Below are 26,097 nucleotides of genomic sequence, written 5' to 3' on the forward strand. Positions count from 1 at the left end.
AATAATATATCAGTAGTGTGCTTTGTTCCTCTTGTTTTTTTGTTTGAGTATTCTGTTTTAACCGGCACTGTTGTTCCCCTCTCTCCAGTGGTAAACAAATCCAAGATGCTGTCGGCCGGCGTATCGGATGTGGTGTTGAAGTTCCTGCAGTCGGAGATGCCTCCGGTCCAGTTTAAACTCTTGGGGACGTTACGTATGCTCATTGATACACAAGGTAGAGATTTCATCTATCATTCTCCATGGACCAAATCATAGCAACTGCAGCAGAGAGCATCTAAACATAATCTATCCAGCTCCAGCTCGGTATTCAAATGAAACGAGTCACCTGTCCTAATGTGTCACCGAACCTGTTGTTAGCGTTTTCTCAAAATGAAGTGTGAAACTCACGGCACGCTGTGTTCTGTGGGTTCAGCCGAAGCGGCGGACCAGCTGGGAACCAACGGGAAGCTGGTGGAGAGGCTGGTGGAGTGGTGCGAAGCCAAAGACCACGCGGGGGTGATGGGCGAGTCCAACAGGCTCCTGTCGGCCCTCATCCGACACAGCAAGTCCAAGGTCAGACACCGGGCTTCAAATTCAAAGTGGTCACTTTCGTAATCCGCTAACCGCCCAGTATTGTCAGTAGGGCTGAACAATTAATCAAAATTTTATCGAAATCGCAATATGGCCTACTGCAATTTTCAAATCGCAGGAGGCGCAATATTTGTTAAAGGTGAAATGTGTCAAAATACCATTTTAAATGAAATATTGTGGTGCTGCAGAGATGTCCTGGCCTACACATCATATTCTACAGACTTAAGAAAACATCTTTGTTTGGTACAGATCCCCGCAAAAATCACACCATAATCATTTTAATACGTTTTTCAATGAAAATGAGAATAATGATGTAAAAATGATCATTCCCTCTAATATCGCAAATCATATCGCAATTGCAATATCAGTCAAAATAATCGCAATTAGATATTTTTTCTAAATCATTCAGCCCTACTTCCGGTTGCGAATTGAATTTCGCATGACCTTTGTGCAGAGTTCAAATTTGGTGAACTTTGACCTGCAAATTCGCTCAGCCGGCCAATAGAAACACTTGTTTGGCTGTGTTGACCTCTTGAAGAGAAAATTCCAACATTGATGAATTGTATAATATAGATGGTGCATTCATGGTTTTCCTGCTGTAATGTGTTAAAATCAGAGTCGATTGATTGCTACTTAGCTACGTTAGCTTGTTAACCAAATAGCAGAGAATCAGAGTCGATTTAAAGCTAGTTAATTACTTAACCAGCTACTAAACAATGAATAAAAATTGATGTAAGGTTGTTCACAAAATGTAATTTATCGTAGAAACCATGGTAGCTATATTCTAGCATTCTCAGGATTGGTCCTTCAAAGTGATCTGTTTGTGGATTTCAGGAAGTTGTCAGAGCCGTCATCCAGGGGGGAGGAGTCAAGCACTTAGTAACCATGGCAACCAGTGAGCACATGATCATGCAGAACGAAGCACTGGTGGCTTTGGGCCTCATAGCAGCACTGGATCTGGGTAAGAGGAAGGGTGGAAGTAGCGCAATTATAATATTTAAGTTACTGTTACTGAGTAGCTTTTTTTTGTGTATTTCCACTTTTTTATGAGTATTTTTGAAGCCAGTAGTATCAACACAATGATGTCAACATGTACAACCTACACATCAGAAATCAGTACTACTTTATTTTACCAAGTACAGCGAACTCAAACTCGGAAGGAAGGAAAACGGCACAGAAAGGAATTTATTCATGTAATTAATTAATTACATTGGTGTTGCTTCTCTTCACCACCCAGTTGTTCAGTTTCACATATCTAAAGCCAGGGGGGATATGTTTTCTTGTTTAATTATTTAAAATTAATAGTGCGCCTACCCCAGTTTTTTTTAGAACTAATATGATTACAGAGTACTTAAGTAGATCAGCCGATACAAGTGCTGATCCAAGTGTTACTCGAGTTATAGTCATTCTTGCTGCCTAGAATTGAACTGTTATAAAACAAAACTATAAGCCAAACCTTTTCCTGGTGGGAAAAGTAAAATATTGTGCCAAAGTGTATTTCATTAAAGTAGTGGACATATCAGGACAGCCTAATTTGCTGATTCAAGTATGAGTGCTTGAGAGCTGGATTGGCGCCCATCCCAATGCTATTGGTACATCTCTATTTTATTTTATTTTTTTACAATTTTATTTTCCATTTTTTCAACAACATAACAACTTTGTAAAACATTCAGTGTGAAATACCAAAACACAAAAGTTTGCATGTTTTTTTGAACAATGTATTTATTGATCTTCAACAATAGTGAGACATCAAGACTATATTGAAAAGCATAATTGACACAACATTACTGTGGGCAAATAACTAAATAAAATGTACAAAAAAGAAAAATTTAGACAGGTGAAATGTAAATTAATAAATAAAAATTAAGAAAAGAAAAGGGTTATTAAAAGTTTGCATGTTGTCCATTTTTACACCCTCCCCGACATAAACAAATGGCACAATAGATCAAAGATGTAAACATAAATACACATACATTCATACAAACAAATAGACGTAGATATTAGTCACGGTTGTCTATAGCCAATCTACATTGTAATTTGGTTTGAATAAGAGGTACATCTCTATTTAATGTCAACTCTTGGATATGGTGTCACTGCACATATGAGTGGCGAAACACTGTCCCAAGCCAGATTAAACATGAATGTTGCTATTTTAAAAATGCAAGTCTGAGTCAGATCCCTTGTCCTCGGTTCCTGCTATAACACCCTATCCCTAAAGTTAACCTGCAAGTCTGTGCTGTAGACATGTTCGCAAATTCTTGACACGATGACAAAACTGAGACTCGGTTTCCGCACGATTCCAGTTGCAGCCGAGAAGGACTTTGTCGGAGCCAGCCTGGTGTCGGTGCTTCACAAGCTGCTGTCGGACGAGAGGAGCGCCCCGGAGATCAAGTACAATTCCATGATCCTCATCTGTTCAGTCATGGGCTCAGGTGAGAACTAGCAAGAAAAAACATTTAACCTTTATTCATGCAGGGAATGTCAGCCAAGCACCAAACTCCTTTCTAGCAGCACCTTGCTTCACATTCACACAGTTCCACAAATTCACAATTCGGGAGCTGCCCAGTACATTCACAGTCTTCTACTGTGGGCCAGCTGCCGCGAGGGGGGTCTGGCTGCAGAGCTCCGCTGTCAGGCCAGCTCCACACTCAGGTCTCTTCTTCGTCAGTTATTTTGAACTCCCAGTCATAGAGATATAACATATAACATGTGTTATATCTCTATGCTCCCAGTTCCCTCTCAAGGTGAAGTTCTGTGAAACTCGCCACATTTCCAGGCTTGCCGCCTAAGCGCATTTTCTTTTCAAAATAAAAGCCCTGCGAGGCTGCCACAAAAAACACGGTTGTGAGTGGTGAAATCTCCCTAATTAATGATTTAGCAAAATGTTTAAGGGGACAATGCAGGCTATTCCATGACTGTCTTATGATTTGGGGATAGTGTTAACCGGGAGAGATGAAACATCACAACAATAGAAGTTGGAGAAATATCTCATCCTTCCCCTCCGTTTCTAGCTGATGTTTTCATTAATTTTGTTTACTACTTGTTTTCATTCATTCATGCACATGCTTAATTATTCAAACGTACAAAAAAAATGCAAAAACAGGCCATTAGACACATCATTTCAAACAAAAACATTGATTAACCGACCTACAACAACGTTGGATTGAGTCATTAAAATTAGCCGACAGAAAAAGATAGTAGTGGCACTGTCCTGACAGCGGAGGTAAAGAGCAATTAAAAAAAATGACGATGAAGAAGAACGTTGGGCTGCGTCATTAGAATGAGAGAAGAAGAGACCTGAGCGTGGAGCTGGCCTGACTCCTTGGCCTGACAGTGGAGGTCTGCAGCCAGACCCTTTTGACTGCCGCCACCAAATTATTCTTTATATTGCTTCTATGACATGTCGGTTATCTTGGAAATTAAACATTTTGACTGCATGTCATCTTTGAACACGAAATTTGATTAACTACAAAAACGGAACGGCATTGCTGTCCAATGTTGTTGTTAAAGGCATTATAGTGGCTTCTTACTGCTTTCACTGTGGGTTTTCACTGTCTGTCAACTTACTTACCATTACTATTGGGACCATTATTTCTTTTGCCTGTATAAGAAGTAAGCTACAACAGTAATTTCCCTTTTGTAACACAATAGCTAACGTAACTTGGCTAGTGTTAGCCGTAGCTTGTAGCTGCAGGTGAACCTGATATTCACGTAGTGTAAACAACTACACATCAGGCACTTCCGGGTTCTTTTTGACCGCTAACTTTAAACCATCATAAATCTATCGTGGACCAAAATGACTAAAATTGTTGTGTTTTTGAGGGGAAACTGATTTGGATTCTTTTGGTTTCCAAGTTAGCGGTCAAAAAGAACCTGCAAGTGCCTGAATCATTGTTGTTAGGTTGCTTTACTAAATTAGCCTGCTGCTCAGTTAGCTAGCTAACAAAGCCAAAAACGGGTTAACTGAGCTGACTCTTCTCAAGCTACAACTCAGAGTGTAGAAATTTGGAATTTGGAAACAAATCCACTTTATCAGACTATTCACTTTTACATAGAATGTTACTGAATAGATCTACAGCCACACCACCACCATCTTTTTTCTAGTATCTCTCTTTTTCCTAGCCTGGTTGTAATAGGAGTCATTCCTATGTTCCCAGGGTCCTATGTTCCCCATAGAACATAGGACCTTGGGAACTTAGGACCCTGGGAACATAGGACCTTGGGAACTTAGGACCCTGGGAACATAGGACCTTGGGAACTTAGGACCCTGGGAACATAGGACCATGGGAACTTAGGACCCTGGGAACATATGACCCTGGGAACATAGGACCTTGGGAACATAGGACCCTGGGAACATAGGACCCTGGGAACATAGATACGCTCCCGTTGTTATATATTTAGACATTCTTAACTAAGCCAATTCTCCAATGGACCTCGGAGGTGCCGCCGGTCCGTTGGAGCACCAGGAGGATTTGTGAACGCTGCCATCGCACGGACTCCCGTTCACGCTCGTTCTCTCCTCTCCTCACAGAGCCTCTCCATAAAGAAGTGCAGGGCCTGGCGTTCATCGACGTGGTGTCCAAGCTGCGGGCGCACGAGAACAAGACGGTGTCGCACCAGGCGTCGCTCACGGAGCAGCGGCTAACTGCCCAGAGCTAAATGACTCTGACCTCCCCCCCCCCCACCCTCTCTCTCTCCCCCAATGCCTGCCTGACCACCTAACCACCCCACGACTCCTCATGACTGCTCTCCCCCCCCCCCCCCCCCGTGCCCCATCGTCATGTGCCAAGGTATCATGTCGCGTCAACTGCCAGCCGGCCCGTCTGACGGTCACGTTTCTCTATCCGTGACCCCCCCCCCACCCCCCACCCCCCGCCCCTTCCCTTGCCCATCTGCGCGAGGGTTAGACTGATATGCGTTTTTTGAAGGCGATATTTTTGGATTGAAGCTGTCGCTATCTGATATTTTGTGCCAATATTCAATATCTTTAAATTTGACTATTTTCTTGAAAACAAAACAGCCTGTGAAGCAGCATTTAGACCATCATGGGACACGAAAACTCTCCGTCGAAAGCCATACTGATGAAATTCTAGGTGGGTTTAGCAGCTCCTTAAGGCAGGGTGAAGCAGGTTTTATTGCAGGTTTTACAGACTGTTGAGTAAAATCCTCCCACAGCACACTGGAATGATTTCTCCGGTCAGACATCTGATGTAAAAGAAATAATAACAAAAACATATACAGATATAGCTGTGGTCAGGGAGGAACCTCCATCATATCAGAGGTGGACCACACTGACCGGAGGACATCTAAAAGGCCAATATCGGCCCGATATATCGGCAAACGGATATATCGGTCTAACCCTAGCCCCCACCTCCACTCGTGCATGCATCCTCTGCTACAAGCAGCTCCGCGGGAGCCAAGGCGCCGTAGACAGCCTAACGCAATAGATAAGAGACGACACTCTTTTACGACCATAGCTGTGATACCATCCGCCAGTAACCCCATCAGTGAAAAACGTGTACAAAAGAACAAAAAAAAAAAAAAAAACTCCTGTGGTGTGCAAAAAAAACAAAAAACCCAACCCATTTATTTTTAACAAAAAGCAGCCATCCATGATGTGCCCGGTCGTGTCCCATGTAGTTTGAATATCAACTGACTAGAAAACGTGCATGTTTTAGTCCCGTTGAAGGTGTGTCAGTGTCATTTTACCCCTCGCATACTCTCGAAGTACAGCCTGCCCCCCCCCCCCCGCCCGCCCGCCCCCCCGCCCCGCCCCGCCGAGTCCTCCCGTCTTGTAAACTCTTTTTTGCACTTATTCTGTAAGAGGTGACTTAGAGGTTTTTATCCTGATCCGTAATTCCACGGTTGCTCAAGACACATTCCCCTGTTCAACAACCTGCACAGTCAAGTAAGGGGGGGGGGGGGCTCCACAGCTTCCCCCCCCCCCCCCCCCCCCGTTTGTTGAAGGAGAATCATTGTGTGAACACGGGAAGTGAACATAGTTAAGAACAGGGCTGTAGTCGAGTCAAATTCCAAGACCAGTTCCAGTCGAGTTTGAGTCCAAGTTGAGATTGAGACCAGAGCAAATAAAGTCTTACTGAAGACCAAGACCAAAATAGGCTGTAAACGGTGTACATGGTTAATGTATAGGAGTTTAAGTTTGAGGACCATTAGATACAGAGATTTCTATAGGTGTAATCCCTTAAAGAGTAACTAAACCCCAAACCCAAATCTGCGTAAAGCCTGACTTCTAATGGTAAAAAGCATGCTACTGAAATGGCCATCTGCTATTGGCTGATCTTTGGCGCTAGGTGATGTCACCACCTGCTGTACACTATAGAGCAGTGGTTCTCAACCTTTTTTGGCTTGTGACCCCTTAAAATGAAGCGATGCCAATTTGCGACCCCCATCGCAGGCTGCATATGCAGAGAGGTGAAGAGTTCAACCAAAGATTGATTTTCCCTTTTCAGGTTGTTTCATCTGATATCAGTGGAGGCGGAGAGGCGGAAAACTATTCAGTATTTCACAGGGAAAAATACAAACTTAGAGAGAAATCTGAAAAACAGACACGATAATACATTTGTATAGTCAAACTACGCTTTTTTTCCTGTCCCATAAAACAGTGATTCTCAACCTTTTTCATATCAAGGATATGATTTAGTCCACATCAGAGCCATGGACCCCCATTTGATGAGATTTCGCCTCTGAAAATATTTTTATTGTTAGGTATGATTTTGTCCAGAATTTAGTGACTATCTGTATAGAGATTCTTCTACATTCTCTAAGTGTGTTAACTTCTTGTAAATTGAATAATGGTGAAGTTTAACAATTCTTCAATTTGCTGGGGACCCCCCTCGAGGACCCCTGGTGGTCCCCGGACCCCACGTTTAGAACCACTGCCATAAAACATCTCGCGACCCGCCCAAATGATCTTGCGACCCCCTGGGGTGTCCCGACCTGCAGGTTGAGAACCACTGCTATAGAGGGTGACATTACCTGGCACCAAAGATCAGCCAATAGCAGATGGCCATTTCAGCAGCATGCTTTTTTACCATTAGATGTCAGGCTTTTCACAGATTCACATTTTTTGTATTTTTAGATAGGCAAGAAAAAAAGTCGAGTCGACAGCAAATAGCGGCCAAGAACAAGACGAGTCCGAGTCAAAATAGGACGATAGGACGTCAGAAAAGTGGTTTTGGAGACCGGACTCAAGTACTACAGCCCTGGTTAACGAAAATACAAGAAGCAGCCAACCATTCCTACATGTGTGAGTATGTATGTGTTCGTGTGTGTTGTGATTTAACTGCTTGCGGGGTAGGCAGCGAGGAGCAAAGGCACCAACCGATGGTGACGGATCAGCGCCGTTACACACCGACTCGGCGCGTTATCTCGCGTCCGGTCGCGAGAATGGGTAACGGAATGCGGACAGCACAGAATAGTCACTCCATGTCTTTGTACCGTTTGACCCCATCTCCCCTCCTGGGGCAGGTTTCTCTCTTTTACGTACGACGGTCGGTTCTTCTAGTCAAAGGGATTACTGACAACATCTCAGCATGTTGCGGATACTGTACCAACACTCTGTTACACGCCACGGTGTGTTTACTGGTCTGGGCGAACTCTTTTTTTTTTTTTTTGTGTTTTTTTTTTTTTGTCAGGTATGAATGGTTATTTATCAGATTTGTACCCTTCTAAAGACACATGCCAACGGAGATGTATCCACAGTAACTGCATACAATACTATAAACTTAAATGTTTGTTGTAAATGTCATGAGTTGTACATTTGGAGGATTGTAACTCAGCAGATAATTAAAAGATGATTGCTGGTGATGGTTTATGTCTTTATTCCTATATCGGTGTTTTAGAATTGGAATTCATAAGCAAATAGCTGTCTCATTAAAAAGTAATGTAGAATGGCTTTATTTGGTTAGCAATTGGCTTAACTCTCATTTAACTCTCAGTAGTAATGAGTTATGTTTTCATATAAATAAATAAGCAGAGATAGAAACCAAGGTTATTATCGTTAACGAAAACCAACGAAATAACGAAAACTAGGTGTGAAAAAAACATTTTCGTTCACTGAAATAAAAATAAAAACAAGGCTTTACAAAAAACGATAACTAACAAACTGTATTGTGTGTTTACAAAACTAAAATAAACTAAAATTATAGAGAAAATGTCTTTAGTTTTCGTCTTTGTCAATTTATTTCATACATAAGCCTAGTATTTTGAATTTTTGAATCTCGCCCCTGACAAATACCACATATTACAAAAAAAGACTAAAACTAACACTGAAACTAAAAAAAACTAAACTAAAATTAAGCATTTTCAAAAAATAAAAACTAAACTAAACTAGCAAACCCGCTTTAAAAACGAATTCAAACTAAACTGAAATTGAAAACAAAAAGTCAAAATGAAATAAAAATAAAAACTAATGAAAAATGCAAAACTATAATAACCTTGATAGAAACTCAAACCTCATCAACAGAAAACCCAAGCTCCGCCCACACTGTTTGATTGACAGGTGATCTCTGGGAAGTGCAGTGCAGAAACGCCACAGCAATGAGCGCTTAGCAAGAAAGACGGAGAAAAGGAAAAAAAAAAGGGTCTCACAAATTACCGCTTTTAAAGACTCAAGAAGGCAAAATGTCGCTTTTTTTGTTGTCACCTTTATTAATTCATATTAATCGATATTAAAATGTCAGTCAACATTTCACAGGACATGAGACGAGAACATGGAAAGGAGGTAGTTACATTACAATGTTGTTGGTGGGACATACTGTGATCTCTTAAGAGATGAAAATGGTACAGGAAGTGATGAGGGAGGGAGAGGCCTACAGGACCGAGTGAGACCAAGTCATACTGTACCAACACTTCACCATAGGATTTTACAACCTCCGAGACCTGGCACATGTAGTGTGTATGTAGAAATTTAAAGTGACAACGTCAGTCGATGTCAGCGGTCAGCGGTGACGACGCAGCCAACCGAGACTGTGAATGCATCTGAAATACTTTCCGATGCACATCGGAAGTTACAAAATCAAACGTACCTTAAGTATAAAATATCAAAAACGATGTCAAACACTTGTCAAGTAGCTAAAACAGTTTTTCAGTTTTTGGAATGTATCCCACCTGAGCTCCAAAATAGTGAACCTGAACAGACTAAAGGAAACGTACTGATGAAGTAAATACTGCACTACAAACAGAATGACAAAATGTGACGCTTTGCTTTGAGCGTCCGTTCAAACCCTTCAAACAGAGACGCTGATAAAACCGGCATTTCTGCACATTTGTACGCTTTTCAAAATTCCAGCCTTTTTTCCCGGACTGGATTTCATTTCAAGATAATGGTTGGTGATCAGTATGATGTATACTGAAGATTATTCTTCACAACAACAATTACCACAATATGTGAAATGACAGTGGGTCTACAGCTACATAAATTGTGTAGTCATGTGTATCAGGACAAGGTTTTTCATCCATACTTGTCCAACTCCAAAACGTTTCGAAATGGAAATTATCGGATTTGTTTTCCAAACCTGGTAACACTTTACAATAAGGGTCACTAAGTTAAGGGTTAGTTAATGCTTAATAAGGGTTAGTTAATGCTTAATAAGCATTAACTAACCCTTAATTAATAGTTAACTAATGTGTAATTTACTAATGGTGTTCATGTTAACTAAGGTATTAATTTATACATTATTTAATAGTTTATAAAGATGACTATTAATGTATAAATTAATACCTTAGTTAACATGAACACCATTAGTAAATTACACATTAGTTAACTGTTAATTAAGGGTTAGTTAATGCTTAATAAGCATCAACTAACCCTTAACTTAGTGACCCTTATTGTAAAGTGTTACCCCAAACCTTCAAGACCTTCATTGGTATCACCTCTTCATAAGGAATATCGCCATGACATTCAACTCTAGTACTAGATATTTGTAGCATGATGTGGAGGTGAAATTTTGCTTGTAAATTGGACCCTACAAACAATATGCTGCATAATTTTTATTAGGGATGATCCTTCTTAGTCAATTAACTTAGTAATCATTCATTAAAGTTGAGTGGTTGAGTAAGACATTTGTCGTTTTGTCTTAGGTTGAATGGGTTAGTATCTAGAAAATAATGAGCACATCTCAGCCATCACAACTGTATTCACAAACTATGCATTGCTGTTTGACAGATCTTACATAGCAATTTTCAATTAATTTCTAGCGGGACAAGGCAAATTCTATTAACAGATTTGTTGATAACGCAGAAATATGAGAATATTTGTGGAAAAATGGTGCTACATCCTGCCTTCCATCCAAAACTAATACAATTTTGATGATAATGTGCGCAAAATTGTCCAACGTCGCCCTCCAGTGCCACAGTCCTGGACAAGCGGTGGGAAGGAACGTGAAGTGAGCACTCCAACCAATTCAAATTTGTTAAAGGGTCATAACTATTTCACCAGCGCTAGATGAGAAAGATGATTTAGCGACGGAGCTGAATTTTCACTGAAAAATACTGATCTAATATCAAAAAGATGTATCAAAACTCCTACACTCTATGTGTAGCTATCAAAACTTGAGCATTGTGATGATAGGCATGTAGTGCATCTCTAGCCGCCCTCTCCACCCATTCCTATCTTTACAATAGTCACACACAGTGTTATATACAGAGAGTTTCACATATTAGTGCATTGGAAAGGTGCTGGTTCAGTGAACAAATGGTGCAGGTGATCCGTGAACTCCTTTCTGGGTTGATCCCTCGCAATGTTCAAGGAGGCATGCTGCAAATACCTGGAGCTGACAAATAAAAAAAAGTCATTTTTAAAAGGAATGCTCACTTAACAAATGATTGAAGACAAGATCCAGTGACCATTTTCATTGTCGTTCGACACTTGACTGAATCTTTAAAATTTCATTGAATTAATGGTAACACTTTACAATAAGGGTCACTAAGTTAAGGGTTAGTTAATGCTTAATAAGGGTTAGTTAATGCTTAATAAACATGAACTCACCCTTAATTAACAGTTAACTAATGTGTAATTTACTAATGGTGTTCATGTTAACTAAGGTATTAATTTATACATTTAATAGTTTATAAAGATGATAATTAAATAATGTATAAATTAATACCTTAGTTAACATGTTACCGAATTAATAAATAAAGTTACCTGTTAGAATGCGAATGCTGCTTCAGCATTAGGTAAAAAAACTGCAGAAAAAGAGGAGGAAAAAGGGAGTTTAATTAATGAAAAAGCCAGCTAAAGGCAGTAAATCATCATATTCATTCACAGAACTAACTCCAATGCTCCTATGTGGCTCACCAATTAAGAAATTCTAACCTCTAAATATCTTTTAACTAATCATTTTAACCTGGCAAGAAGAAAGATTAAAGTTCAGCACATGAAGGAAAGCAGAAAACATCAATGCATCATGTAAAAGACAAATGCAACAGCACAGACAAGGAGAGGTATGGGTGGGGAAAAAACACATTTTTCTGCACAGGATCAACTGTCCAGACTAGGGGACTGGAGAGAAAAAGACTGAATTAGCAGTGGAGACGGAGACGCACAGAGAAACTGTTTCAGTCAGACAAAGTGAAAGACTGTCAGTGAAGAGAAAGGGGAACAAAAAAACAAGGCCAGAAAGAAGAAGGAAGGGATTGTTTGGTAAGTCATATGACTCCAAGCGTCGGTAATGCAAACCAGCCCAACTTTAGAGCTCAGTAGGAGTGTGCAAATGTTAGAGGTTCAGCTGCATGAAATAAGGTTTACACCACCTAAGAATTCTTTTTGTGAATTTGTCTGTTTATGTACTTCCTCACTTTGTTAATTACATACTGTATGTGTTTACTGGTTTCAAGGTCCACTCCATCAACACCATCACACCAGATTTCTCAATGCATCCCAAAAAGTGAAAAGGGATTGCAGCATGGTTGTAAATCAAGTTACAGTTCGCGAATTCTGACTTGCGTCCATTTGTAAGCTCCTTTCTTCACGCACCCAAAATTCTACAGTATATCTAACGCTCCCATTGGTTTCATGATGTAAAGTAAGAAATATGCACACGAATAAACACCAAATACCTCAAATATGACTGTGGACTATGAACTGTTGAGTCACAAAAACTTGAAGGAAATGAATGACTGTTGACTGGTCTCAGAACAACTGGAATGGTATTGAAACAGGGTTCCAACACTCATTTGGACAGCAAATTCAAGAACTTTTCAGTGAATTTCTCTTGTTTGGTGCAATTCGAGGACTCCAAACAGTCATGTTTTGGGGTAACACATGACATTAGACAGAATTAGATTTGTAGAGCCTCATGGTGAAATCTTTCATGTTAACCTTGAGACAATCTCGGAACCCATCGTCTATCAGTCTGACGATGATTAGACTCTGGGGGCGACGGCCAATATTTCGGGGTTTCCGGTGTAGCCAGCGGACATCCGGGCCAAGACTTCCTCGCGAGAATGGAGTTGGAGTTGAGAGACGACGTCTACGACCGGATTAGTTTCACAAGTTTTTTAGGTCCAGATGACATTTTGGCTAATCTCTATAAACAGATATCTGCATATGAGACGTCGTGGGTAGACGATGGGTTCCGAGATTGAACTTGAGAAGTGTTGATCCAGAGAGCTGAGGCATACTGATGAATTTGGTAGCTATATTTCAATGAAAATCAAGTATCTTGTCATTTTTAAAAGCCTTCAAGGCCTTGTATTATTATTTTGTTGAAATCCACAAGCTTTCAAGGGTTTTCAAGGCCCGTGGGAACTCTGTTTAAAGCAATTTGATGACATTCTGCAACTAAGCAGTCAAGATGTGTCCTTCCATTTATGTGCCAGAGTTTTGAAGGGATCATCAAAGGAAACGGCACTACCAGGGCCCACAGAAGGTCTCGCTATTGACGGCTGAAGCTCTTCACCACCTCCACCCCACCGCACACTAAGAAGCAGACATTTCGTTTACTGACGTCACTGCAATTTCTGGGCAACGAAGTCCTTCAAACTTTCAAAAAGTCAAGCAGTTACCTCCCGCTGCCACTTGGGGCCGCTAAAGTGCGAAATCATCTCGTGCGGTTTCAAAGGCAATACCTCAGCAGAAATGCATTAAAGGCCTGATTTTCCAACATACTTCTGGGACAGAGAAAGAAGCCAAAGTTTTAAATAAACCCATGCACAAGCACAAATTCTTAATGCGCACTTTGAATAGACCAAGTCTGAATAGGAACAGCTCAAACATGCAGATCTCAATCTGCAGAATCCTGAGATTTATATGCACATAAAAATGTCAGACTCCTGGATAAACATCATACGTCCCCCCAAAGTCAAAGTGATGGTGAAGTGGACCTTGAATCACGTTGCCCTGCTTTTACCCTTGACATTACACTGACCTCTACATAGTCTTGGTAGATTTAATTAATGCTGCTGTTTGTCAGAGCTTTTTAAGCTTTGTAATAACAGTGCTAACACTCAAGTTAATCTTTGGAGGATATGGCTCCAGCAGCAGGAGATCTTGTTTTTACTGTCTTGGAAACAGAACCAGTGTTCTCCATGTCTGGAGTGAGGTGGACTCACAACTAATGCTGCGTTCCAGAGATGTCGCAAAGTCGGAAATTCCGGCTTCCTACTAGGAAAAATGCAACGGATCGGTTGTTCAAGTCGGAACTCTAGGTCAGAAACTCAAAAATTTCTCAAAAAACCCAGAGTTTTCCAGATGTAGTGATCTAACGTAAAGCCAACATGGCAGCATACACTGTATTACAATGAACATGTTTAAAATCTTCAGAATACACTTTAAGTTTCATTTTCAGTTGTACATGACCTATCAAAACACCTGTGTATTGGATGGTTAAACATATGAATTTTACAGTTGCTAATCTTCTATGCTAGCTAGCTAGCTAACGCTGCCAAATATCATGGACATAATTACATTGAGCAAAGAAAATCTCGCAGGTGTCCATAGATAAGAATAGTGTGACGTTTCAAATGGCCCATGCCCACAAAGTGTGGTACAAGTGATATGCCCCGCTCTATCTCTATGGGCAAAACAAAAAATCTACATTTTCTGTTGTTGCTTTTTCTGTGTTGCGATAATGTATGTGAAATGTATATTGTGTAAATGATCTGGCATTACCTTTTCACAGTTATCAAAGAACTGCATTGTTTATTTTCTGGAAGTCACAAAATGCTAACAGGCTAGCAAACTTCCGTTCAAGAGAGGAGTCATGTTAGCATTTTGAGACTTCAAGAAATAAACATTTTAATGAGGCTGGGCGATAATTCAATATTATCGTCTTTCAGTGGAATCATATTGTGATGATATGAAGATATTTTGATATCGTGACACACATTTCTGCCGTCTGAATTGATGATGACAAGCAAATTTTACTTAAAAACTCTCATAAAATGAGGTATGGTAGGAATATTATTTGAATATTTCTGTTTTGTTTGACATCACACCTAACATTACCATTTGGTTCAATGAGATGAACATTAATTTGATTATTTAACGTGATTTTGCATATCGTGATATATATATTGATATTGAGAAAAATCCTTATGATTATCATGATATTGATTTCAACCATATCGCCCAGCCCTAAATGACCATGCTGTTGTTTGACAACAGTGATAAAGTTAAATTATTAGAACACAGAAAAAGCAACCACAGAACATGTCGATTTACTGTTTTGCTCATAGAAATTAAAGTTTCGCACTTGTACCTTTTTTTGGCCTTTTCGCCATTCTTATCTATGTGTCTCCTCTGTTTTTTTTCGAGGTTGTAATTCCAACCTACCGGCTGGGATTTTCCGACTTCCGACACCGAATGAAACGCAGCACAAGAACACCAACACAGAGGCTAACTACCAAAACTCACAGCAATGCTCAAGACAAAAAAACAAAAAAAAACAATGACGAAATGGATCCATCACACCCACCGGCTACAAACACACATACAGCATGTGTGTCTCTCATGAGTAGTAAGCCGATGCTTTCTTGCCCGAGTGTGGTGGGAGTCGGCGCATGGAGAGAGGGGGGGGCACCCTGACGAAGCATGGAGGAGGAGGAGGAGGAGGAGGAAGAATGAGGTGTGAGGTGAGTTTTGGCATTGTGATGGTAAAGCTCAGTAACGCTCCTTCCCTTTGTTCCCCTCAGCCTGATAGGGAATGAGTGTTTCTGGCAGTAATGGTACAGACTTCATGTTCTTCCCTGGCCTTTATTAACCCTTAGTTACCTTGTATGGTGTATGTTTTTATAAATATGTACTGTACTAGAGGGAAATGATTTAATCTGCTAAGATTTAAGATAATGGATGGTTTAAAGCAGTGGTTCTCAACGTGGGGTCTGGGGACCACCAGGGGTCCTTGAGGGGGTTCCAGGGGGTCCCCAGCAAATTGATGAATTGTTAAACTTCACCATTATTTCATTTACAAGAAGTGAACACAATTAGAGAATGTAGAAGAATGGCTGTTTTGATCATAGTTTCACTGTTATCTCTCTACCTACAATACAAATAGTCATGGGATTCTGGACAAAATCATATCTAACAATAAAAATATTCTCAGATTTGGGTTCAAGAGACAAAATCTTATCAAATGGGGGTCCGTGGCCCTAATGTGGACTAAAGTAGGGGTCCAAGATATGAAAATGGTTGAGAATCACTGGTTTAAAGAAATGTGTTTGAACTTGAACCTGATGTTGACATTTTCTATAGCTCTTCTGTTTTTTTCATAATAGTTTTCTATGCTTTTAAAATATGTTAAAAAAACACTTTTCCAGGGTTCCTACACAGTTTCAATTTCAAAATTCCATACCTTAAGAGCTCTATTTGATTTTAAGATTTGGTGTTCAGTATGATTTGCATATATAGTTGTCTTGCTCCTACTAACTATTAGTACAACAATATTGCTCCATACTTTTCCAAACTTTTTCGTGACATTTCCAAACGCATCAAGACCAAATTATAATTGATTTTTTATTTTTTTGCAAATGATGAAACTAGCATACCTTAATTATAGAAAGAAATATAATTGATTCTAATGCGGGTCATTTTTGACCTAGTCATGGAAGAGGTTCCAACAACCTACAGGTTAAGAAATGATCTGAAATCTAATTTGATTCATAAAAAGACATTTTATAGGCCTGTTGTGAGACTTTAGAATGGCCCATACATTATTATGTAATCAGTGATGTAGTGGTACCTAAAAAGGTAACCTACAACCTCCATTCAGTCATTATTATAAGGTGAACAACCACCAATATGAACAAAAATCAATTATATTTTCAGAATTAATTTATGCTCCATTACTTTAAAAGACCCTATCCTCATATAATGATCAGTTTGATACTAATTACTAGGATGTATACTATTAATTCTGTTCATAGTATACTCTATTCTGCAGTTAGACTGAGTTCACCCTGTGCTATGTCCCTGTATATAATATTTTCATCATAATATACTTACATATACTGTACTGCATTTACATCATGATATATTCAAGAATTTTAAATAATGCTTAATGTCACACAATGACTGAAAACAAATGGGTGCAAAGCAGGGAGTGGAGCAAAAACAGTGATGTATGTATGAGACACTGAACTGAAGCAGTAACACTAAAGATAATGTTTTCTCACCAGCTCGCCCGCACTGCTTCGATGTCGCTCACTAAGTTTTGGGCCAAACATATCCCAAAAATCTGAAATAAAAACACATGAAATGACATCATCAGACATTTTCAAAGAGGAGGGAGTCATTCCTATGTTCCCAGGGTCCTATGTTCCACAGATTTATATGGCACATAATGGGAACATGACAAAGGGTCCTATGTTCCCCAGTTCTACAGTACATATGTGCTCTCCCAGGGTCCTATGTTCCCAGGGTCCTATGTTCCCAGGGTCCTATGTTCCCAGGGGTTAGGGTTTTTAATAGTATGGCATGCAGCAATAAAACATTCTGGGTAGTTTTGTGGATCAAACCTACGGAAGAGGATTAGGGCCACATGTGAAAAATTTATTTGAGTTCTGAGTTTAAAGTCAGAATTCTGACTTTAAAGTCAGAATTCTGAGATTAAAGTCAGGATTCAGAATTCTGATTTTAAAGTCAGAATTCTGACTTTAAACTCAGAACTCAAATAAATTTTTCACATGTGGCCCTAATCCTCTTCCGTACAAACCCAACCCAAACAAGAGTTTGAAATTTTATCCACAGAACCACCCAGACTCTTACACACTCTTTCACATTATTATATTATATTAATTATATTTATTAAATATTTTAACTTGAAACGGGTCAAATTTGACCCGAACACAATAGGAGGGTTAATGTGTGTTAAGAGAATATTGAACTGGGGAACATAGGACCCTGGGAATATAAGACCCTGGGAACTTAGGACCCTGGGAACATAGGACCCTGGGAACATAGGACCCTGGAAACTTAGGACCGTGGGAACATAGGACCATGGGAACTTAGGACCCTGGGAACATAGGACCATGGGAACTTAGGACCCTGGGAACATAGGACCTTGGGAACTTAGGACCCTGGGAACATAGGACCCTGGAAACTTAGGACCGTGGGAACATAGGACCATGGGAACTTAGGACCCTGGGAATATAAGACCCTGGGAACTTAGGACCCTGGGAACATAGGACCCTGGGAACATAGGACCCTGGGAACTTAGGACCGTGGGAACATAGGACCATGGGAACATAGGACCCTGGGAACATAGGACCTTGGGAACTTAGGACCCTGGGAACATAGGACCTTGGGAACATAGGACCCTGGGAACATAGTACCTTGGGAACTTAGGACGCTGGGAACTTAGGACCCTGGGAACTTAGGACCCTGGGAACATAGGACCTTGGGAACATAGGACCCTGGGAACTTAGGACCCTGGGAACATAGGACCTTGGGAACATAGGACCCTGGGAACTTAGGACCCTGGGAACATAGGACCTTGGGAACTTAGGACCTTGGGAACATAGGACCCTGGGAACTTAGGACCTTGGGAACTTAGAACCCTCGGAACTTAGGACCCTGGGAACATAGATACGCTCCCAAGAGGAGGGATGCTTTCCTTCAACATGAACTCCGTTATCCCACATTTCATCCTTTATCTGTAGTGTGTAAGCATGTTTGCATGGAACATTACGGAGGGGAGAGGTGTTTTTCTGACCTGTAATAGTGCAACTCCTATGAATATCCCGGCCACCAAGGTGAGGTTGTCCTGCAGCCACTTCTCAAACTGTGGCACGCAGCCTTTCACGTTGATGTAGTCCTTCTGCTCCGAGTCCTGTGGCGTACACCAACTGTCTAAGGTTATCTTTACATTTTGATTTTTTACTGTACAGATAACCAGGTAACGCTTTATTTTCCGGGTCCGCAATTTCCTAATAATTTCCTAGAAAGGAACTGTTCATTTCTTAGGAAGTTTCCTGGAAAGAACCATGAAATGATGTTCTAATTATAGGGAAAATAGAGAAAGAGTTCAATGGTAATTTCTTCTGTTGTTTCCAAGACAGAACCATGAAATTATGTAGTAGTTATATAGAAAATTAGACAAAAATTAACTAAAATTAATTAGGAATTGAACAAATAACTATATTACATAATTATATGAATAATGACTTCTGATAATTGACCTCTTCCTAGTATTTTCTCAATAATACTGCTTACATTTTCTGTGTAACTACTACATCATTTCATGGTTCTTTCCAGGAAACTTCCTAAGAAATTAACAGTTCTTTAAATTAACTTTCTCGGAAATTATTAGGAAATTGTGAACCCGGAATGCAAATGGATCCATTTGTCCAGCCCTTTATTGATCTGGTTTATCTTACAACCATATTGATTTTTTTTTTCGATTGAAGCTGCCAGTATCTATATTCCTGCCAATATTCAGCATCTTTAAATGTGACAATTTTCATGGCAAATTTAAAGCAAATTCAGAATTGTATTGTTCTCAAACAGCATTTAGACCATCATGGGACACTAACACTCTCCACTGAAACCCAGATAATGACAATAAAATTCAATCCATACTATCTCTACTACTGCTAATGATAATAATGACATATTCATTTATACCTGTGTGGAATCTGATCAAAACGTCTCATTAGAATCAATTCAGGTTAAGGGCTTCTCATAGACAACCAGTGTAGTATTGATCAATTCTACAATAAATATGTAATCAATCAAACTAACAGAGTGAGTGAGTAAAGCACAAAGAAGACGCTACTTACTGGTTTGGCTCGAATGTCATAACCACACTGTGTGTTTATCACGTCCTCCTGGAGATAATAATATAATAAACTTTATTCATACAGCACTTACTGCATCTAAAAGCAGCGTTTATAAAGTGTGTTACAGGATGGCATTGAAAGAAGAATAATAAGGAGGAGATGAAGATGGGAAATGGAGGCGTTTCTTTCGAGAACAAACTGAGAGAAACGCATGTATAATCCTATAGATGTGTATGTGTCTCCTACCGCTGGGTCTTTGGTGCAGCAGGAGAAGGGAACGCCACACTTTTCCCTACTGGGATTCCCATCAGTGCAGTTAAAATAGATGTTGAGGTTCCAGTCATCGGCCCCGAACGCACCGCAGCACTCCCACTACAGGCAGACAGAACAGAAAGGGAAAATAACTATAACGGTTTTGCAAATTATTAAAGTAGCCCTACTATAGGAAATCAAAATTTCCTCTATTTATACACATAATACGGTCAAATACGAAAGAGGATTAGGGTCACATGTGAAAAATGTATTTGAGTTCTGAGTTTAAAGTCAGAATTCTAAAAAAAAAAGTCAGAATTCTGAAAATAAAGTCAGAACTCAGAATTCAAATACATTTTTCATTTTACACATGACCCTAATCCTCTTCCGTAGTCAAAGATGTTTAATGCCATTGTTAAAAATGTGATTTTGTTTCAGTGGTTACATTTTAAGTTAATGTATTTTTTTTTTAAATCCATCCTTTTTTCCCAGGCAGTTTCAGACTAACCCCAGGAAACGCATCACAACTGGACTCGTTCCTGATTGGCTCCCCTCACTAAACAATTACTAAAATCCTTCCAATCAGGCCAGTTTGCAGCATTTGAACTGGTAAAGCCTCCACTCAGCAGGTTTACCTCATTTGAATTAGAAGACATGTCATTAACTATTCAAGTATTCAACCCCCTACATCTTTGGCACATTGTGTTATTATATTATATATTGTATTATATTATGCTCTGATTATAATAATTATTAAGCATTCACTATGTGCTTATAATGTGATTAATTCAATCTTCTGTAAGTTTCTAAAGTCTACTGTAAATGGGGAGCGTATCTATGTTCCCAGGGTCCTATGTTCCCCAGTTCTACATATGTGCTCTCCCAGGGTCCTATGTTCCCAGGGTCCTATGTTCCCCAGTTCTACATATGTGCTCTCCCAGGGTCCTATGTTCCCAGGGTCCTATGTTTAACCCTAACCCTAACTAACCATATTAAGTGAATACAGAGCTGGGGAACATCTTCTTCAGGTTCCCATAATGTGCCATATAAATCTGGGGAACATAGGACCCTGGGAACATAGGACCCTGGGAACATAGGAATGACTCCCTGTAAATGTACGTGATAATTATTCCCCGCTGTCTTCTCAACTTACGTATTCCTGAGTGAAGTCTATGAGGTTTTGTAGATCGATGTCGTCCCGGTACGCCCGGATGTTATTGTTGATGAATAAGTTCAACTGGTCTTTGATCCAATCCTTAAAGACGAACGCCAACACTCCCGTAGTCAACTCCAAGAAAAAGATGATTCCCAGAAACACGGAGAACTACGGCCGCATGAGCAGGGAGAAGACAGAAAACGAGAAGAAGAGGAGAAACAATGAAGACACTTACAACTGCATCAAAATCGGCAGTACACAGAATTTTCTGCACAGTCATCACTTGATAAACTAGATAATATGACGCAACCTTAGTTTCCCAACCTTATTATTTTCAGAATAGAGTTTACCACCTTTATTCACCTGATAAGTTATATCATGATAGGTCTTTTAAGGAAAAAGAATAGACAGCTTTCAGGTGACGCATCACAATCTCTGGCGGCCATATTGGAGAACCTCAGCTCTTGGGCAACAGTGGCTGTGAACACCTGGTTGTGTTTCTAAATGTACAACTTGGCCGACTCAACAGAATTCAATAGACATAATTCATTTCTGTGCTGTTTGTGTGCGGAGTGTTTAGATAATGTCAGCTTGTTAGCTAGCATCTGGTCAGCTAACCATCACTGTCTTGTTAACATTAACATATCTAGTAGTTCAGTTCAGTTCAGTTTATTCACAAATCAGTTAAGTACAATCATATGAGACATAATGGAGATATGTGAAATGGGACACCCTGATAAGCTATCTGAAGCTTGAGAATAGGGGCCCAGACACTAAGCAGATAGTATTTAAAATATGTTTACTGACACGTCTAGATTTGAAAAAGTGCATGTATTATACAGTAACATTTACAACCTACAAAACACCTAAGACTAACCTAAGACCCTAAAAAGTACTACTAAATGGTCCTAAGACATTTATTCCATCAGTCTAAACATTGATTAAATAGGTAAGATACAATAAATAGAGACAAGTGGAAATAACAGTACAATTTGAATGGATTTCAGAGTAGAGTAACTAGTTTAGAAGTCCCCAACTGTTCAGGGTATTCAAGCTTAAACATATTTTAGCAGTAATTGCTGCCTTAAGCTTTTAGTAGAAGCTAATGTTAGCATTAATAGTCGCTAGTATGTTAACATTGTTGGTTTCTTTGCTAAATGAGCCTTGTGGCTAGTCAGCTAGCTAACAGTTTGTTCAAGTTAACTGAGCTGACTCTTCTCAAGCTACAACTCAGAGTGTTTTGGAGTAGAGACTAGGGCTAAAGACAAGACAGTTTACTGTGTCACAGTAACTACATTTGGAAACAAATCCACTTTATCAGACTATTCACTTTTACTTATGACATTACTGAATTGAGCTACAGCCACACCGCAAGCTTTTTCAGGAAAGCTAACTTTCTTTTTCTAGCCTGGTTGTTGTGGGAGCGTATCTATGTTCCCAAGGTCCTATGTTCCCCAGATTTATATGGCACTTGATGGGAACATGACAAAGGGTCATATGTTCCCAGGGTCCTATGTTCCCCAATTCTACATATGTGCTCTCCCAGGGTCCTATGTTCCCAGGGTCCTATATTTAACCTTAACCCTAACCCTAACTAACCATATTAAGTGAATACAGAGCTGGGGAACATCTTTTTCAGGTTCCCATTATGTGCTATATAGAGCTGGGGAACATAGGACCCTGGGAACATAGGACCTTGGGAACATAGGACCCTGGGAGAGCACATATGTAGAACTGGGGAACATAGGACCCTGGGAACATAGGAATGACTCCATTTGTGAACAGCCAATTCTCCAATGGCCCATGATGGTGCCTGACATGGTTGATAGGAAATTGGTGGTACAACTGCAATTACAGAAGACAGCGTTTACCCTTTTGATTTATAATAGGTCACCATGTGGAAGTGGAGTGGACATTCAAGATATTTAGATACAGAAGCAGTGAGGGAGGTGGTGAGGGAAGTCAGGCTGGCTTAGTGTGGAACATACAAACTTCAGTAGGAAGGTGTTTTCCCGCAGCGCTCCGATGCATCCGGCGAAGCCCAGAATGAACATGACCCCCCCGACCACCATGAAGAGCCAGACCGGGTCCAAACCCCCCAGGTCCGTGATGGACGAGATGTTGGACAGAACCCCCTGGTGAAGGACACACCGGAACAACTTAACACTCAAAGCCACACCGGTCTGCACCGGAACAACTTAACACTCAAAGCCACACCGGTCTGTTCAGTAAATTGTACACGTTCACTAGGGGACAAAATGACATAAGGTAGGATGAAAATTTTATGAACTCCATGGGGAAAATTGGGTCGATGCAGCAGCAAAGTTGCAATACAGCAACAGAAAAAAAGAGTATGAATAAAAATATAGCAATTGGGTTAATTTAAAGACTGATATGTGGGGCTGATATTGTCTTTTTATCAAAAAATCAGATATGGTCCTTAACCACAATTCATTCTAAGGAGATATCCTGATCAGATTCCAAGTATGAATTAATGTTTTTTTTATGTAATAATTTTTATTTTTTGTTATTATTTATTTTAATGATTGTTATAATTTTATTATCCTGGATTGAAATCAGGATAATTAGTCTCCCTAAATACTGTTTCAGAGGCTTTTCCACCCTGACAAGAATAAAATTCAGGATAACACTGAATACTTGGATTTTTTTGACATGAAAATCGTCAAATTTAAAGATACTGAACTGTCATAAAATATCAGCATCAGTATCAGCCTTTAAAACCTTTTATTGGTTGAATATTTGGTATTCAGTAATCATAACTCATCCAGTCTCCTCCTACTCACCTTCTCACTCCATGCCCACAGTCCAATTCCAACCAAGGCCATGCCCAGCAGCTGGAAAACACCACAGCTAAGTCATATTACTGGAAAAATGATGTAGATTTACATCATATGGCATGATGTAAATCTACCATATTATACTGTTAAATGCAAATAGAGACACATAATTTCCTCTGTGGCCTACATGGCCCTATATGGCCTGGTTCTCCTCTGTGTCTCTATCCTCATTTATCTCAAAGTGACTCATAGTGACTTTCATATTCCATTCTGTCTCAATGGGCAAAGGAAAAATAAGTCGACTACACTGTCATTTGAAGGAGAAGCATCCCATACTGCAAAACATACTCATTTCAAATATTATATGTCCCAATATATTACATACAGCTACAGTACATCAGATTATGTTTATCCCTTCCAAAAAAAGTCACGTGAATTCAGTGCACATGTGCTTGTTGGACACATGTGAACAATTTTTTTCACTTTATACTCTGACATTACACGTTTTTACTTCAGATGTGAACATTTCAGTTCATAGATTAAGTGTTTTGTTTTGTTTTTTTTTTTTGGGGGGGGGGGGGGGTTTACCTGCAAGTTCATTTGTTTCATATGTGAAAACTCAATTTCATATGACATAGGGTGAAACCAAGAGGCATTTCCATGTTGGTACTAAATTGTGACAGTTTTTCACAAATTCCCATATTGCAAAAAAGACTCAGACTACAGAATATGTTAAGAAATATGTTCAAAACTGTGAAAAAAAATTATGACATTCGTTCAAAACAGATTTTGTACACTGGAAATATATTTTCTTCCTATGCATTGCTGTTGACAGCATATACCTGACTGCAAGTATATCTATCTAGTCCGGTGTGACCTGCTTAGCCTATAGCTGATATGAATGTGCCAGTTTGAATGATAAGCCTGTAATACTGAAGCGTTGAGCTGTCATTAGTCCGCTACAAAAAGCCGATTAGAGCTCAGTTTCCATCTGAACTGACCTGCAGCTGCTCTTATCTGAAGTGCATTTCTGGCCAAAATAAAGGGCAAAATGACCCGTCAAGCAGACTATTTTAATTAAAATATCAACTTAAACGTAATAGGATACATTATAAGAACTGATCATTGGGGCCTTCGACCCTATTGGCCACAGTGGACATTGTAATAACCTAACTGTCGGCTATGGGAGAGAGGCGCAGATGCTGAGAAATAAAACAAAGATGTAGACCTACTCACCCAAAACAGTATGTTGAATCCAAAAATGAAATATTTGATGCAACAGCTGACTTCGTGGCCTTTGTACTGATTCCCCGACATGTTTGAGCATCATCAGCACAGCGTTTCTATATGGGAGTATAAGAGCCACGGCCTGGTTTTACAGGCTTTGTGTGTGGGATGGAGCAGGTTCAGCGCTCCGGAGATGCATTTCAAATTAGTTCAGTTGAAATTCGAGCCGATCCAATCCAGAAAGGAACATGCTGGATGTTTCAGGACGCGCTCACAGAACCAGGATCGGCTCAGTAAACTGGCCTTGACGCGCGAATTCCGCAGAATAAAAATAGATATCATCCAGTCTCTCGGTCCAAATTGCGCCCATTGGAGGCGGTGCTCGAGCTCTGGGTGGTCGTCAACGATTGGCTGGCAAACAAGTTGAAAGACTCAGACTGCAGCCAATCAGATCTGTGGCATGCTGTGGCACTTCCTGTCTCTTCGGTGGTAGTAACCTAGTAACGGAGGCTTTTAATTTGCACCATCTCTGGTAGTAATAATAATAATAATAATAATAATAATAATAATAATAATGATGATGATGATAATAATAATAATAATAATAATAATAATAATAATAATAATAATGATGATGATGGGCCAAATACTAATAATGATAATGATAATAATAATAATACTATGAGAAGAAGAAATTATAATTCACACGTTAAAAAGGATAATAATTCCTATAGTTTATTTCTTATAATAAATAATAATATAATATATAATAATAATAATAGGCTAATACAATGATTATCATTATTGTTGTTATCATTATTATTATTATTATTTTTTATATTATTATTATTATATTAT

The 26,097-nt window shown here is 39.7% G+C and overlaps 2 protein-coding genes across 3 annotated transcripts in view; one reads left to right on the forward strand and one right to left on the reverse strand.

The window, feature by feature from the left end:
* rap1gds1 (RAP1, GTP-GDP dissociation stimulator 1) overlaps positions 1-5,282 on the forward strand; it is a 31,202-nt gene extending 25,920 nt beyond the window's left edge. The window contains exons 9-13 of the mRNA XM_071513583.1: positions 89-214; positions 413-552; positions 1,405-1,531; positions 2,874-3,002; positions 5,102-5,282. Of these exons, the coding sequence (XP_071369684.1) occupies positions 89-214; positions 413-552; positions 1,405-1,531; positions 2,874-3,002; positions 5,102-5,229 (650 nt within the window). The 3' untranslated portion in view covers positions 5,230-5,282. The remainder of the gene's footprint in view (positions 1-88; positions 215-412; positions 553-1,404; positions 1,532-2,873; positions 3,003-5,101) is intronic.
* A 5,293-nt stretch (positions 5,283-10,575) lies between these two features.
* Positions 10,576-25,335, reverse strand: LOC139639483 (tetraspanin-5-like). 2 transcript variants are annotated; one of them, XM_071513585.1, is made up of 10 exons: positions 25,249-25,335; positions 24,019-24,069; positions 23,203-23,349; positions 21,212-21,382; positions 20,053-20,178; positions 19,807-19,854; positions 18,741-18,857; positions 17,203-17,264; positions 11,735-11,775; positions 10,576-11,363 (listed from the first exon to the last, which is right to left on the reverse strand). In XM_071513585.1, the coding sequence occupies exons 1-9, from the start codon at positions 25,327-25,329 to the stop codon at positions 11,763-11,765; spliced, it is 816 nt and encodes a 271-aa protein (XP_071369686.1). In that variant the 5' UTR covers positions 25,330-25,335; the 3' UTR covers positions 10,576-11,363; positions 11,735-11,762. The 2 variants fall into 2 exon arrangements, with proteins under 2 accessions (XP_071369686.1, XP_071369685.1); XM_071513584.1 differs by lacking the exons at positions 10,576-11,363; positions 11,735-11,775 and adding an exon at positions 15,540-15,612.
* Between the last annotated feature and the right edge of the window lie 762 nt (positions 25,336-26,097).

The sequence above is a fragment of the Centroberyx affinis genome, unplaced genomic scaffold (assembly GCF_046629955.1).
Source record: "Centroberyx affinis isolate AG114_WGS23_722 - 3 ecotype Tasmania unplaced genomic scaffold, CSIRO-AGI_Caff_v1 ptg007358l_1, whole genome shotgun sequence".
Taxonomy (NCBI): domain Eukaryota; kingdom Metazoa; phylum Chordata; class Actinopteri; order Beryciformes; family Berycidae; genus Centroberyx; species Centroberyx affinis.